At 35.4% G+C, this 14,565-nt stretch overlaps 2 protein-coding genes across 4 annotated transcripts; one reads left to right on the forward strand and one right to left on the reverse strand.

Annotated features, from left to right (window-relative positions):
- The first annotated feature begins 576 nt into the window (after nucleotides 1-576).
- On the forward strand, nucleotides 577-4,372 carry LOC125470781 (peroxisomal membrane protein 11D-like). Of its 3 annotated transcripts, XM_048570380.1 has the most exons (9): nucleotides 632-736; nucleotides 823-846; nucleotides 1,856-2,062; nucleotides 3,206-3,280; nucleotides 3,367-3,441; nucleotides 3,537-3,617; nucleotides 3,717-3,791; nucleotides 3,895-4,068; nucleotides 4,175-4,372. In XM_048570380.1, the coding sequence occupies exons 3-9, from the start codon at nucleotides 1,871-1,873 to the stop codon at nucleotides 4,208-4,210; spliced, it is 708 nt and encodes a 235-aa protein (XP_048426337.1). In that variant the 5' UTR covers nucleotides 632-736; nucleotides 823-846; nucleotides 1,856-1,870; the 3' UTR covers nucleotides 4,211-4,372. The 3 variants fall into 3 exon arrangements, with proteins under 3 accessions (XP_048426329.1, XP_048426337.1, XP_048426332.1); XM_048570372.1 differs by lacking the exon at nucleotides 823-846 and having other exon boundaries at nucleotides 577-736; XM_048570375.1 differs by having other exon boundaries at nucleotides 688-846.
- A 973-nt stretch (nucleotides 4,373-5,345) lies between these two features.
- On the reverse strand, nucleotides 5,346-9,544 carry LOC103935496 (F-box protein At4g00755). Its single transcript, XM_009345270.2, has 6 exons — nucleotides 9,388-9,544; nucleotides 8,603-8,789; nucleotides 7,871-8,290; nucleotides 7,617-7,780; nucleotides 7,123-7,241; nucleotides 5,346-5,869 (listed from the first exon to the last, which is right to left on the reverse strand). Exons 2-6 carry the CDS (start codon nucleotides 8,715-8,717, stop codon nucleotides 5,614-5,616), a joined length of 1,074 nt encoding a protein of 357 aa, XP_009343545.2. The 5' UTR covers nucleotides 8,718-8,789; nucleotides 9,388-9,544; the 3' UTR covers nucleotides 5,346-5,613.
- Nucleotides 9,545-14,565: the final 5,021 nt, after the last annotated feature.

Raw genomic sequence — 14,565 nt, forward strand, 5'->3', positions numbered from 1 at the left:
AATGGATCATCCATCCTGAGAATGCTCTCGAAGCCAGTGAGCTCCCAAAAGGCTTGTGCTAGGTAGGGATGGGAATATATATATATATATATATATAGAAGAATCACTCCCGTAGACGATGTGGGATCTCACATTAAATTTGTAGATTAAATTTTTAAAACTAAATAATATGGAAGTTGATGAATGAATTATTACTTAAATATTGTGATTCAACAAACTTCAATGTCTAAAATATGTATAATTTTCTAATTCACATGGATAAACTAAACAAAATTTGAATACAAAATTCGATGAGGAAATGAGACTGATAAAAAAACGTAATCACAAAAGTATTTTTACGATTTTTTTATCACAAGAAATATAAATAAATAAATTGTAGAAAAATTGATACCTTTAAAAAAAACTACAATGAATGTTCTTCCAGTAACATTAAATAAATAAGATCGACACAGAAATAGAAATAAAATACAGAGGGGAGAATGGCTGCGAAAGCAAAATTCAATGCATGATGACGTGTGTTTTAAGATCTATGAATATTTTATTAAAGAAGTGAACATAGTATTTTGTTTGTACATAGCGGAAATGAGAGGACCACACAAGCCATTATCAATTATCACGGCCTATCAAACACATAAAAAAAGAAAAGAAAACCAACAGTCTCTAAACCAGCAGTCCAAAGGTTACCCCCTTTCCAGTTTTTGCTGTTTTCGAGGTCATTTCCTTGGCACTCTCTTCGGTACTCTCTCTTTCTCCTCTTACTTTCTGGATTTATAGATGGATTATCACAAATTATAGAACTTTGATTGTCATCCTGCACCCTAGGAACCATAAAGAACACAGCTTTAGGTACACACACTCTGATCTAAATCTCAAGCTTTAATCTTTATTTATTTTTATTTTTTTTGTGAAATTTTTTTAGTTTTGATGATTTGGCTGGTGGGTTTTGATTTGTATGATCAAATTTTGATTTGGGTTATTGGGTATTTCTTAATTTTGTTCATTTCGTTGATTTGATGTTGTTATTGATTGCTAAAGTGAAGGAAAAAGAAAATTGATTGCTGTTAAATTATGTCTGTCTGTGCGTGTGTTGGAGCGAGAGTTCAGCTGGGTAGACTACAGAATATTATTGCTAAATTTTGGATTGACAAGGTAAAAAGATAGATATCGTATATGATTAGTGAATCGTTTTGCTTTCTTTGTCACGGCAATTGTTTGCTTCTGAGAAATTAAGAAGTTGAACAATACAAAATTACAGTTGTTAGATGCTAATTAAAGTATTTGTATGCGTTTGTGCCTGTGCGCGCGTGGCTAGAATTCGTCTGAAAGGGGTATTGACTGTATTGTATATTCATGGTGGATAGACTAGATTGCAAGATTTAGAGCTTTTTGTTGTAGACTGCCAAGCAGAAAAGCTGAAAATTGTGTATGGTCAATACGGTTTTTTGATCTCTTTGTAATGAATCTATATGATTATTTATAGTTATTATGTGCGCCTTAAAAAGTTTTTCCAAAATTTATAGAGTTTTTCAGATGGTGGGGATGAATAAGTTTTTCCAAAATTTATAGAGTTTTTCAGATGGTGGGGATGAATACTTACTTTCGTAATCAGATTGAACTCGGGGTTAGAAATCACAAGTATATCAACGAATAGTTGGCTTATTTCTTTTTATGTCAAAACTTAATTGAAAATTAAAGAAACTAATTTCTTGACTGATGGTTAGAATAATTATTTTGGGACAATCCATGTGTTGTATATGTGTATTCTTTACATACCATTTTGCTGTGTTGATTTCCATGCTATCAGTTGCTTCCCAAACTTGTTTCATTTACAGTTTACTCGTATTTCTTTCCTTAGGTCCTGGCATAAAAGATGAGTACACTAGATGCGGCTAGAGCCGAACTTGCTCTTGCAGTTCTGTACCTGAACAAGGCTGAGGCCAGAGACAAGATATGCAGGGCAATACAGTATGGTTCAAAATTCTTGAGTAATGGAGAACCTGGAACTGCCCAAAATGTTGACAAATCGACTAGCTTGGCAAGAAAAGTTTTTCGCCTCTTCAAGGTTAGGATTTGTGCTACATATGCCCTTTATTATTGTTTAAAACATTCTTTGTGGCTATTTGCTCCTTTTAATTTTTTGGAAGAACCAGAGGGAAAAAGGGATAATGCTTCCCATGAGGCCTTCCTTAAGTTTTTTTATTCTCTCTCTATGCTTATTAGGAGGACTTTTAGAGGCGTATTCAATTGAGATTTTGAGGGATTTTAATGGATTTATGAATCCATGGATTTTGATGGAGTTTAATTGAGGGGGTATTCAATTGGGATTTTGAGGGATTTTAATTCTTTTAATGAATCTAGAGGTATTCAATTAGGATTTTAAATGATTCTCTGAAATTCAATGGGTATTCAATCAGGATTTTAAGATAGTTTATTAAAATCCTTACAAATCTGGGTGTATTCAATTAAGATTTTAAAGAAGTTTATAACATTCCAAGTGTATTCAATTATAGTTTGATTTTAAAGAATTTGAAAAGGTTGAGGAATTAGAGGGAATTGGAGAGATTTCGTAGTGTATTTTAAGCATCCACAAATCTCAATCTCCCCATGAGATTTCGAGGGAATTGAATCAAAACTTACATGAATCTCTACAATCAATTAAACTCCTTAAAAATCTATAGATTTATAATTTGTAGAGCTTCCATGTAATTGATCCAATTCCCTCAAAATCTCAGGGGGAAAGGTGAGATTTGTGAATGCTTAAAATTCACATTATGGAATCTCGCCAATTCTCTCAAATTCCTCAACTTTTTAAAATTCTTTAAAATAGATTCCTTATTGAATACACATGAATGTTATGAACTTTTTTTAAAATCCTAATTTAATACATCCGGATTTCTAAGGATTTTAATAAATTGTCTTAAAATCTTGAGTGAATAATGTTGAATTTCAAAGAATCACTTAAAATCCTGATTGAATACCCCTAGATATTTTTTTAAAGAATTAAAATCACTCATAATCTTGCCACTTAGTACTAGTATTCCTCTTTACTTGTAAGTGAGAGGTCTTAGGTTCGATTCTTGCCAAAGGCAAATTTGAACCAAATTTTTGTGGTACACCCTAGTTTTCTAAGCGAAATATGTCATAGAACTTGAATTTCAAGCCTTTCTTTTCTTGAACGTTTTATGAATTGTCTGCTTGGTTCCAGTTTATCAATGATCTGCATGGTCTTATTAGTCCAACCGCTCCAGGAACTCCTCTTCCGCTTGTTCTGCTAGGAAAGGTATGCATATAATCTACTTCCGACTAGAATCGAGATTCTTCTTCAATTTTTTCTTTTTAATGACAATCTAAACTGATGCTTTACAGTCCAAAAATGCATTGCTGTCAACATTTCTGTTTCTTGATCAAATTGTCTGGCTCGGTAGAACAGGTATCTATAAGGTATGTATGATCACATACTTTTTCCAAACAATTGTTCTCTATTGGGTTCTGTGGCAATCTGTGGGGTAAAAGTTTAGAAATTGTGTTTGCTATAGAACAAGGAACGTGCTGATCTGATTGGCCGGATCTCTCTTTTCTGTTGGATGGGATCCTCAATTTGTTCCACTTTGGTTGAGGTTCGTTGCTCCCTAACTATGCTTCCCTTACTAGTACATATTGTTTTTTCCGAAATATACATGGCATGAACAATGTATTCTAATTGCTTCGTAAATCAGATTGGGGAGATAGGAAGGATTTCTGGACAGCTTAAAAAGTTAGAGAAGGATCTGAAGAACAGTGAGAAGTATCAAGTATGTTGACCACGTACCTTGTAAATGCAATGACCATAAAATAAGTCACGATGGTTCAGAATACGACGTTCTTTACATTTTTCGTGTGGCTCTGTGACTGCAGAATGAACAATACCGTGCTAGACTCAAAATGTCAAATGAGAGATCGCTGGCCCTGGTTAAAGCAGCATTGGACACAGTGGTAGCAGTTGGGTTGCTTCAGTTGGCACCTAAGAAAGTTACTCCTCGTGTTACCGGAGCCTTGGGATTTACTACTTCTCTGATCTCATGTTATCAGGTTTTTATACTTTCTTCAATGAACATTTGTTGTTATGAATATGCAACGGATCCAAAGGTGTTTTCCTATTGTTTTTTACTGAGTCTCCTTTGCTTCTGCCATGCAGTTGCTTCCAGCACCAGTGAAGTCCAAGGCACCCTAAAGATCGAAGTCCTGTTTGCTCATTGTGCTTCAGTGTCCGTTAAATAATTGTAGTATTTGTTAGTGCAAACGTTTGAGCAATTCGAACACTTTCACCATTACTTCGTTAACGTCCATAATGCTCTGTGCTATAGTAATAAATTAAATTATATATGTTTTTTCATTTACAATTGTATCAGCTGAACCTCAGCAGCATACTTTCGTTAGGGTTTACGTTTTCAGCAGCATTACTTTTATTTCCGGTTAAACACGTCTTAATCGGTGTATTTACGGGTTGCTTATGGCCTGTTTGGTATTCAACTAAAAACCTTTAGTCATTCTTAAAAACAACTTAAAAAGGAATTGAAAACAAGTTTTTCAGAATCAAAAAATTTTATTTGGTTCTCAACTTCCCCACCTCATTCCTCACGGTTGTTGGCACCATCCAACACCAGCAACTCCCCTAACCTTTCTGCGTAGCAATAAATAAGATCGGCACTCGCGGAGAACACAAATTGACGCTGGCGGTGGACTCGAATTGACGCTCAGCGGAAGGCGGGACTCGATCGACACTGGCAGCGAAGATCGGGTGAGGGTCGGTCTGTAGAGTGGTGTTTGGAGGTTGTGCTTGAAGACTTTAACAACATATTTTTTGTGTTTTTATCAAATAAGCATTGTTTTTATGTTGTTCTTAACTTCAGTTTTTAAAAACATCCAAACCAAGCAAGAATTTGAGTTTGGAATTCAAAACTTGTTTTTGAGTTATAAAAACTGTATTTGAATTGAATACCAAACAAGCTCAGTTTTTCACGTATTCAAAACCTTTCATCTACTTTTCTGTGTTTCGACGTTGATCCGAATTTGTTTCATCGAAGGTGCAAGTTTGATTGGAAAATCTATTTCTAATTAGAAAATTCTGAAATCTGAACGTTTTCGAGTGAAATTGAACGGCGTTCAACAAACATCCCTAGTTTGACTGCGAGTATTGCTCTATTCGAGTAAAACCGAACCTAACAGAAGAGTGACTTCGGCTTGGTTTCCAGTTTCGGCAAAAAATCGAAACGAACGGAATTGAACCCACCCCTATTTTCAGGTTCTAGACGGGTTGTAGAGTTCAAATAGAAAAACCCTACTTTCAATTCTCAAACAAGGAAATATACACCAAAAATATGATGAGAGAGACCTTAAATATTCAAACACCTCAAATATACAAGCAGCTAAAACTTGCACTTAGCAGAGATTATCACTGTTTCAGCTCCTCAAATATAACTCTACAGCAACTGTTTATGACATTCACTCTCACTTTGCCGGGGCTAATACACTCGAGAAAACTAGCCCCCGACGTGCGGAAGTCCAATTCAACGAGAGGACAGAAGCTATGGTTTAGAAACAATCAATGAAAAAACCGCTACTTTTGACATACAATTAGAGGAAATACTCTTCATCAGATCCCTCCTCTTCCTCCCATTCATATTCCCCCTCGATATTCTCAACTGGCAGCATGTCGTCTCCCATATTCTCGAAATTAACAGTGGAGATCACAACAGACTCATTCTCGGGAGGTTGGTTGTGCAACTTGGCCTGCACGTCGTTCTTCAACACAATCTCCCCAGATGGTTCATGAATTTCAACACCAAATGCAGGCGATAATGGCTTCCCTTTGACTTCAACATGACACACACTGCAGCACGCAATAGATTGCAATAATGCGCATAAAATTAGAAAACATGCAAAACAACACTCTGCCATAACAAAATGGATGATAGAACCAGCAAGTCAAAACAAAGAAATTTAATTCCTGCTCGCTCATCTATCTCATCAAGGAATTCCCTTTCCTGGGGTAATGCTTCCATCTACAAAAGTTTTAGATTGCCATGTTCCAATCCCAAAACCCACATGTCATGACAGCAAAAAAATCTCCCTGGCCTAATGATCCTAAAATCTTACAAATCCGGTTCCTTCCCTCTATATTGTTCTATGTTTGTCAATTTCCAGTACATCAACAGACGACTGACCACCAAAGAATAAAAATTAAAAGAGGGTGTGAAGCTTTCAGATACATGATACTGGCACCCGGTGGGATTTTTCTTTCTTATTAACAGAAATATCATATCATAACATGATCAGAGACAAATAGTACATTTCTTAAACACTTAAATGAGAATATACAGTCGAAGAAAAATAATTGAATAAATGCATAGATAAAGCAAACATGTTTCCTCAGATAATATATCATCAGGCATCAACAAACCAAGGCACAAAGACATGCAAATAGCAGAACAAGCAAGCATCACTTATCAGCTGAAGCTAAAACAAAGAAAACGAAAGTAATTATTGTTCTAAAGACAAAAGATACGGAAAAGAGTTCACATGTAGAAATATTTCAGTTTCCCATCCTGCACATCAAAACAACTAAATCCAATTCATTTTCACCATTCCAACAAAAGTTATTCAACTTATCCTGCCAATTCATATCACCTTTTTAAGAATCTACAAGCAATTTCGTAATGTAGGGGAATTTGTTCTACTATAATAAAAAAATCAAACCATGCGAACTTTACCATTTTGCAGGCTTTACTACAATAAAATTTTGAAGCCAAATATCCAACTGACAGAAAAAGAGTGATGCTATTACCACCACCAGTGTTTCCCATCTCATAATCTCTTTTTCTATGTAACATTACTCAATCAGCATTATCACAGGCTTAATGTGCCTCACGGTCAAAGACAAGTATTGAACCAGCAAAGGAAAAGAGTTGCAACATTAATTTGTAATTAAAACAATTGCAAACATTTCTATAATATTACTTAGTTCTCTTTTTAAGTTTGTCCTGTTAAATAATCATCAAGATAGTCATTGACAAATCAACAAGTCACTGGGGTGAGCATTTGGGGGATGGTAATAACACTTAAGAAAATAAACGCAAAACTAACCATATATAGAACAATCCGTCCATTTCTTGTCTCTGAACTCTACCCAGAAGCTCAATCTGTAAAATTCCACCTATGCAAAGAACTGGTTCTGGAAGCTTAAATGTCTGCAAGCGGTTCTCCTGTTTGTAAGGAAGTCATATATTAGCTTATTTAAGTCAAGTATCTAGTTAATCATAAACTTTAAATTCTAACATTTCAGAGCTGCGTCAAATATGATACAAGTCATAATCTACAACTTCAAATCCAGAATATCTGGTTTCTATACTGTAAAAATGTCTAGAAGATCCAGAATTTTCAGTTTGTACTTGTAGTATGAATTCAATGGCCCATTTTCTCTGCTGAAAAGTTTCTTTATAAATTAGTGGAAACATTAGGAGTGCATCATTTCTTCCTCCCAAAAGGAGAGAGCATTTAGTATTAAAGGAACCATTTCACAACAAATAAGATGCAAATGCAGAAAGGCAGTTGAGAAGTACAGATCAGGTGGTACACACCTGAGTCATTCGGAACACTTCTGAAGTGTAGGTCCATACAAACTTGTTTTCATGACATGATTCACCCTTTGAATCACAGTCTACAACCACAGGGGATTTGACATGACCCATTCGAAATCGCACAGCATTGGTCGAATATATTGGTAAACCTGCCTGGAAAAAAGCTGCAAATGGGAAAAGACAGAGAGACCCCAATCAGAGAAATTTAAAGGATAAAAGAATGGCAAACACAATTTGGAAATTCAAACACTTGCCTTGGAAAGGATGTATGCTGATTTCATTAATTACGACCAAATCAGACACCAACTTGTATATCAGAAACTCAGGCACTGCAGGGTCACTTTGGCCTTTACTTGACCAATACGAAGCTCTCCGTCCCACCATGTCTCTTGGTTGTAGAGTATTGTGAATGGTTTCTTCCGGATTATTGTCAGTGCTGGAAGCACTGATTGCCTCGGAAATAGAACTCCTAACATCAAAAGATATAAAACCACGAGCTAAAAAAGCATAGACCCTATGCTCCCTTTCCAAGGTTTCCAATTCCTTTGAATTGCTAGATCCAACTTCTGCAAACTCTTGTGCGTTGGGGCTGTTTAACTCAACCACACCAGCAACTCTAGATAACTGAGGGAACATTCTCAAGCACAGCTTTTTACAAAGACCATTTTCTATCACTGAAAAACATTAAAAGTTACAAACTCTTCAGTCTCGTTTAGTAATACAGGAGATATAATATTAATAAAGGAATCAATCCATATATACAATATTGATGGAGAGTAAAGACAACAAGCGCAGACTACTCACCACCTACAAACAACTTAAATATAAGCACTTTGGTGAAAATAACAATAAAAATCAACTTTATATCTTTCCTAGACTTGAACACTAAGCTACTCATAATGTGTATAGAACATATAATCACAATTGGACTTGCACATTAGTGAACTTAAAAAAGAAACCGAATATATGAAACCGATTCAACTCACCAAAATGACGCCAAGAGCGCGAGACAGAACTAACGCGAACAAGATCAGATTGATCGTCAAAACAAGTTAGGACCTTGAAGGACATGTCAGGTTCAAGCCAGTTCAAGAAATCCATACAAGGAACCAATACAAGTAACTACTAGTACATATAATAAACGAACCCCGGGTGCCTTGCGAGCCTCAAGACCTGATTTCAGATAGCAAGTGACCACAATCAATACAGTACATAATGATAATTGAAAAAAAAGAAAAAGAAAAGAAAAGTAAAGCAATTCATAAGTAACGCAAATTCTGCCATGTATAACGAAAGAACATAAGCTATAAGTCTATTGAAACAACAATCTAACAGCAAAAGCTAAAATTAAGCAAAATTAAGAAATGCCATTAGAAACCAATCAAATTGATCACACTCCTGTCATTCATGGCATCAAATTTCACATCAACGACTGTAATTTAGTGTCGAAGATGGCGATGGTGATTAAGATATTGGTGTGTATTAGGGAACATCCCAAAATTTTTATATTTTATTATAATTTCACATTTCACATCAATTACTGGAATTTAGAAAGAAAAAAAAAAAAGATTGAATCTTGAAACCAGAATTCATAATTGCAAATTGATATGTTGGAAAAGTTGAAACAAATCGAGGAAATTGAAGGAAGCTGCCGGTGAAAAGTGAGTAAAAGTAGAACAGAGAAAAACTAGAACATTGGAACAAATTTATCTTTAAGTCGAAAGCGCGCAAAGAGAAGGAGGAGAGCAAGAAGAAACCATCGAATTCTGACCTTCTGTTGACGAGCAAAAGTGTCCCTGGAGTGCCCGAATCCTTAGAAGGGCAAAAAGATTGGGATGGGCAGAGAAGGTGAAAGAGAGACTCAGAGAGAGAGAGAGAGAGAGAGAGAGAGGGAGAGAGGGAGTGTTGGTGACAAGCGCCTGATAGAGACGGCGTGTAATGGATCGTTTCGGGATTCTTTTAATTATTTTTAGACCTCTTGAGACTATCTCCAATGATTAAGCTAAAATTCAAATATTTTAGTCCAAGAAATTTATTTTTTAACTTAAAAATAGTTTTTTTATTCTAATTATAACCTAAAATTTTAGGCTGGAATTATTAAAGAATAAATTTAGACTATTTTTTTTGTTAAATTAATTTTTTTAAATAAATATGTAGATTATTGTAAATTAATTTTATAAACAGTTTAATCTAAAAAAATTTAAATTCCGATAAATATTGGATGGAGTCCACTCTGATTTCTGGGCTAAATTTTGGGGGGAATTTGGCCTTGGTTTAGCATTTAGCATTTAGCCCAAAATTTCCCCTTGGGTTGGAGTGGGTTTAGGGGAAAATTTTAGGGGGTAATTTGACTTTTAGCCCACCATTGGAGTTGCTCTAAATAATAACTTTAATTTTTTTTTTTTTAATTTTTTGTCCTTAAGCCTCTTTCTCGTTTTAATGAAAAACGGAGTTGATTGGATTCCAGTCATTCACCATTTTTATTTTCGTAAGTGGATCCAGGCTTTTTTCAGTTGGTCTAGGCCCCATCACAGAGCTCTCTTCGGTATTAAAGTTTGGTCGTATTTTTCTTTACTTATAAGTAATAATTTTTAGATTTGATTTTCAGCAAAAACTAATTTGAACTACATTATTACTAATCTGTTATGAGGTTAAGCCTATCTCTTCTTTCTTAATGTAGATAATTTGTTTAAAAAAATAAATTTTTGCTTAAAGTTTTTTATTTTTTTATTTTTTTGTGCTAGAAATAAATAGAATATATGTAAAATGAAGAATAGAAAATGATGAAGTGAGATGACGGGAGGAATTGAGAAAATTTTGTGAATATCCAAAACAAAAATTACATAATATACTTGTTTATTTACGATTGAAATATCGCAAGCAAATACTTTCTAGTAAATAAGCAAACAATTTTTTTTCATGTGCACAATCTTATTTTCCAACTAATTGATCTTTAATCCTTTCTTGCGTAGATTGACAAAGTAATGGCGATTTATAAGACAAGGGTTCCACCAAAAAAACTCCGTTTTTAAGTTGTTTCATGCTTGGGACATCCTCAAGGATTGTATAAGGTGGCGGACCAGTGTGGATCAACAATGGAATAACTGTTAATTTGGCGATCATGTTGACGAATGGGTGACCTCATCTTCACCTATAACAAGATTGTCGGGACAATATAAGCAAAATGAAGCAAAGAAACAAGGAAAGATGCAAGATCTAATTGGTGCCAAGCTTTGTTCCGGAGTTGAAAAATAAATTGAAAGGCATGAGAAGACAACGGAAGAAAGGGTTTGAATGCGCTTATTCATGGAGAAGCAAATAGAAAAGGTAGATGCAAGAGATCTTTTAAAGCAAGAAAGGTTCGAGTTTGAGGTAATGAAGGAGCACTTCAACAAATATACTCCAAGGAGGAAAAAGTTCTTCCGTGATAAACAAGCAGAAAAGCAGTTTTCTGAGTTATGGCTTAAAATTTTATGATTTAATTTTTTTAGCTTTATCCCCAACCATTGGAATTGGTCTAAGTAGCCCATCCTAATTGTTCCAAAACCCTTTAATACACAAAAGCAAAACCCATCATCCACACAATTATCCAAATTCTCAAAAATAAATATCTTTCAATTTCGCAAGAAGTGTGTAGCTCAAGTGATTAATACTTATCATTACACTAAATTATGTTTTCATTTTTATGCTATATTAATATTGCTTGTACCAGAAAAAGGAAAACATCCCAAACCCAAGTTATCCAATGCTCGAGCATTTTCAAAATTGCTTATAAAAGAGCTAAAGTCATTTACAGGTAATCAAAAACACTTCTAACTATTGGCTAAATATTTTATTTCCTACCAAAGAGGTTTGAAAAGGGACCAAAGATATGAATTATAAGAAGCAAACAAATAACACATTCGAAAAAAGAAAAAAAAGAAGCGCTTATTGGCTAAATATTTCCTGCCAAAGAGGTTTGAAAAGGGACCAAAGATATGAATTATCAGAAGCAAACAAATAACACATTCGAAAGGATGATGATTGATAAGTATAGACAAACATATATTACAAAAGATTACTACAAAGACAATTTCCTCATCTTTCAAGCCAAAATTCCCCAACCAATCACCCCATATGTCATATATTACAATCAACTGGCCAATTAATTTCCATAACAAATATCATACTTTGGAAAAAACTAAACATAAATTTTCATGGTCAATAAGTGTCAAGCAATTATTATAACTAGTATATTGCGAAGTTTAGCCTACTTCATCTTTTCTGGTGTAAATAATATCAAATATGTTTTAAAAAAAAAAAGGTTGGAAATAGGGAGCCGAATTTTATGATTTTCTGTGTTGTGGCCAATGCATATTTTGAATGTTGAATTTTTTTCCTTTTCCACATAAATTCATAGATTACTTTCCTTTTCCGCATAAATATGTAGATTACTTTCATTAACCCATAAATCCGTAAATTACTTTCCTTCTCTTTTCTTTATTACTTTCCTTTTCCATATAAATTCATACATTACTTCATTTTTCTTACTTTCTTTCTTTGTTAATATTTTTTTCCATTCATGACAAACGTTATAAACTGTCCATAATGCTCAAAATGTGTATATCACCAACCACGTTTTTAGTACATGATGGTCGTAAAATTACGTTTCTATAATTTTGCATTTATTTACAAATGACAAATATCTAGATTGATAATGGAAAGCTTCTTACTACTTTTGAATTAAAGAAATCCAACAGTTGTGGTATATGTGAGTTGAACTTAAAATGTCAACAATCACCGATCACATCAGTAAAAGTTGGTAGGAAAACCATCATCTTGCAAAGTAAACAAGCAAGCATGTGTTGCTTAGTCAACCGATTTTGAGCTCCACCACACCACTTCCAACACTCGAAAGAGTCGAGGAATCTTTCTTTTTCCGGTTGTAAAGCGGAAGAGGAGGGAGAATGGGCACAGCCCCACCAGTAGCCCGCATTTTCCACACGGGTTTTCTTTTAGGCAGATGTTGGCCGTAGGATCAACAAGTACTTGGAGTCCTCGCAGATATAGCATGTGCGCCATGCAGGAAACGCTTAAAGCAAGTACTGCAAATTACGAGATTAGACAGTTGTGATGTTCTCCCAACACCCATTCTAACATTGCTACTGATATAAGCTTGATTTGTGGGTCCTGTAGTTGGGTTGTAACTTCGTCAGGTGTCAAATGTGATGCTGTACCTGGTCATTTAACTTAGATGTCTCCTCATTTCAATGGTTTAATGCCAACTGTCTCTTATGGCAGTCTATTAGACTAAAACGTCAAACTACTAAACCTTTGTACGAGTTTTTCCATACTACAAAAGATGACGAGAATGTTAATTCTCAACCATTTAGGCATTAAAGGCCTCTTCTCTCCTTTGAGTATTGTAATCCCATGTAATTGTCTTGCCCGCAGAACCCAACAAGGGTTGTAACTCAATAGAGTGAGTGGGAAACCTTGTATATGCAAGCATGAGAATAGAGATCAATCTGTCTTGTCTTAGACCAGCGCCCATTTTTACTATCTTAAAATAAGGTGTTTGTGATTGTTCTAGAAGAAATGAAACAAAAGATACAGTAAAGTTAAGATAGTTATTATGCTGGCCGCTTATGTGTCTTCTAGACACAGTCATGCTTAGTATGTGCTTGTGATGCCAATGATGGTTTATAGATATGACATAGCTCAATACTGACTACCTACCCTTACCGGGGCCAGAAAGGGCTAATTAGACGTCCCCCATGCTACAGTTCCCTGTAGTCTGAACCTTGTGCCATCACAATAGAAAGATGCGTTGATGTTCCCTTTTTTTAAATTCTAGCTATTGATTGATTATTCCTATTACACAAGTGCCTCTCTATTGATTTCTTCAATTCTAATGAGTTTATGAAGGCTTCCAGTAATGCAGGATAGGCTAATCACCAAACTGCTCTGAAATATGTGAATCGCCAGAGATAATCACGAGATATCCCTCTTGCTTTGCTGTTTGAAACTGAATCTCGGTGAACGTGAGTAAGGACTTTAGGGCTAATGAAAACCACTAACACTTTCCTCATTGGGCTCTGCGCAAAGGGAAAATGCTCTAAAAAATCAGCCTAGGCACAGAGGGAAAATGCAACATTTTGGTCTTCTTTTGTAATTGTTATCCTATGAGAGTCCGCCACCTAGCATCCTATTAACTAAAGGGCTTATGAATATGCCAACCAAAAAAAAATAAAAGCATCCTCGCCGGATCACATCTGTTCATCGTATATTGTATGATCAATTTTCATTTGGTACATTTATATTCAATTTTAAATAAAAAAATTTACAATGATTTTTGACCGCACGATGTACAATGAACATTTATGATTTGAGGATCTCCGGGATCCTCATAAAGAGAATCTGACGAGGATCCTCACTCACAAAAACATTAGGAGGTGTGGTGCCAGATGTCTTAGAGCAATTCCACCGAAGGTGGAATACCCCAGCACCCAGTCAAAAAACCAGGCCGGCACCTTGTCAATTCACTCCAACCGAGCAACTTGACTGGCACCCAGCCCAAGCTGATCTCTAGGCCAGCCCAAAATTGACAGACCAAGGAGCCGGCCTATTTGCCTGGCGCGTATAGCTTACTCGTGAGTGGGCGCAAGGAGGGGACAAGGGTGCAGGCGACGAGGCTCGCTATCAGCCCACTTGTGCTTCACCCGGAAAGAGGCGACATGGCCCTCTCAATGCCGTTGGATTTCCAATGGCTAGTTTTTGTAGACCGTTGGGTTTCCAATGGTAAAAATAATTTAAAACTAGCCGTTGGAAATCCAACGGTAAAAAAAAATTTTAATTTAACTTTTAAAATGGACTGTCCGATCACAGATCAACGATCCACGTTTATTTCACCAAAAAGAAAAATAAAATAAATTAAAAAAGGCCCAACGGTCAGAATTATGACCGTTGG

The sequence above is a fragment of a genome, unplaced genomic scaffold (assembly GCF_019419815.1).
Source record: "Pyrus x bretschneideri cultivar Hongxiangsu unplaced genomic scaffold, Pyrus_bretschneideri_v1 Contig102, whole genome shotgun sequence".
NCBI lineage: Eukaryota > Viridiplantae > Streptophyta > Magnoliopsida > Rosales > Rosaceae > Pyrus > Pyrus x bretschneideri.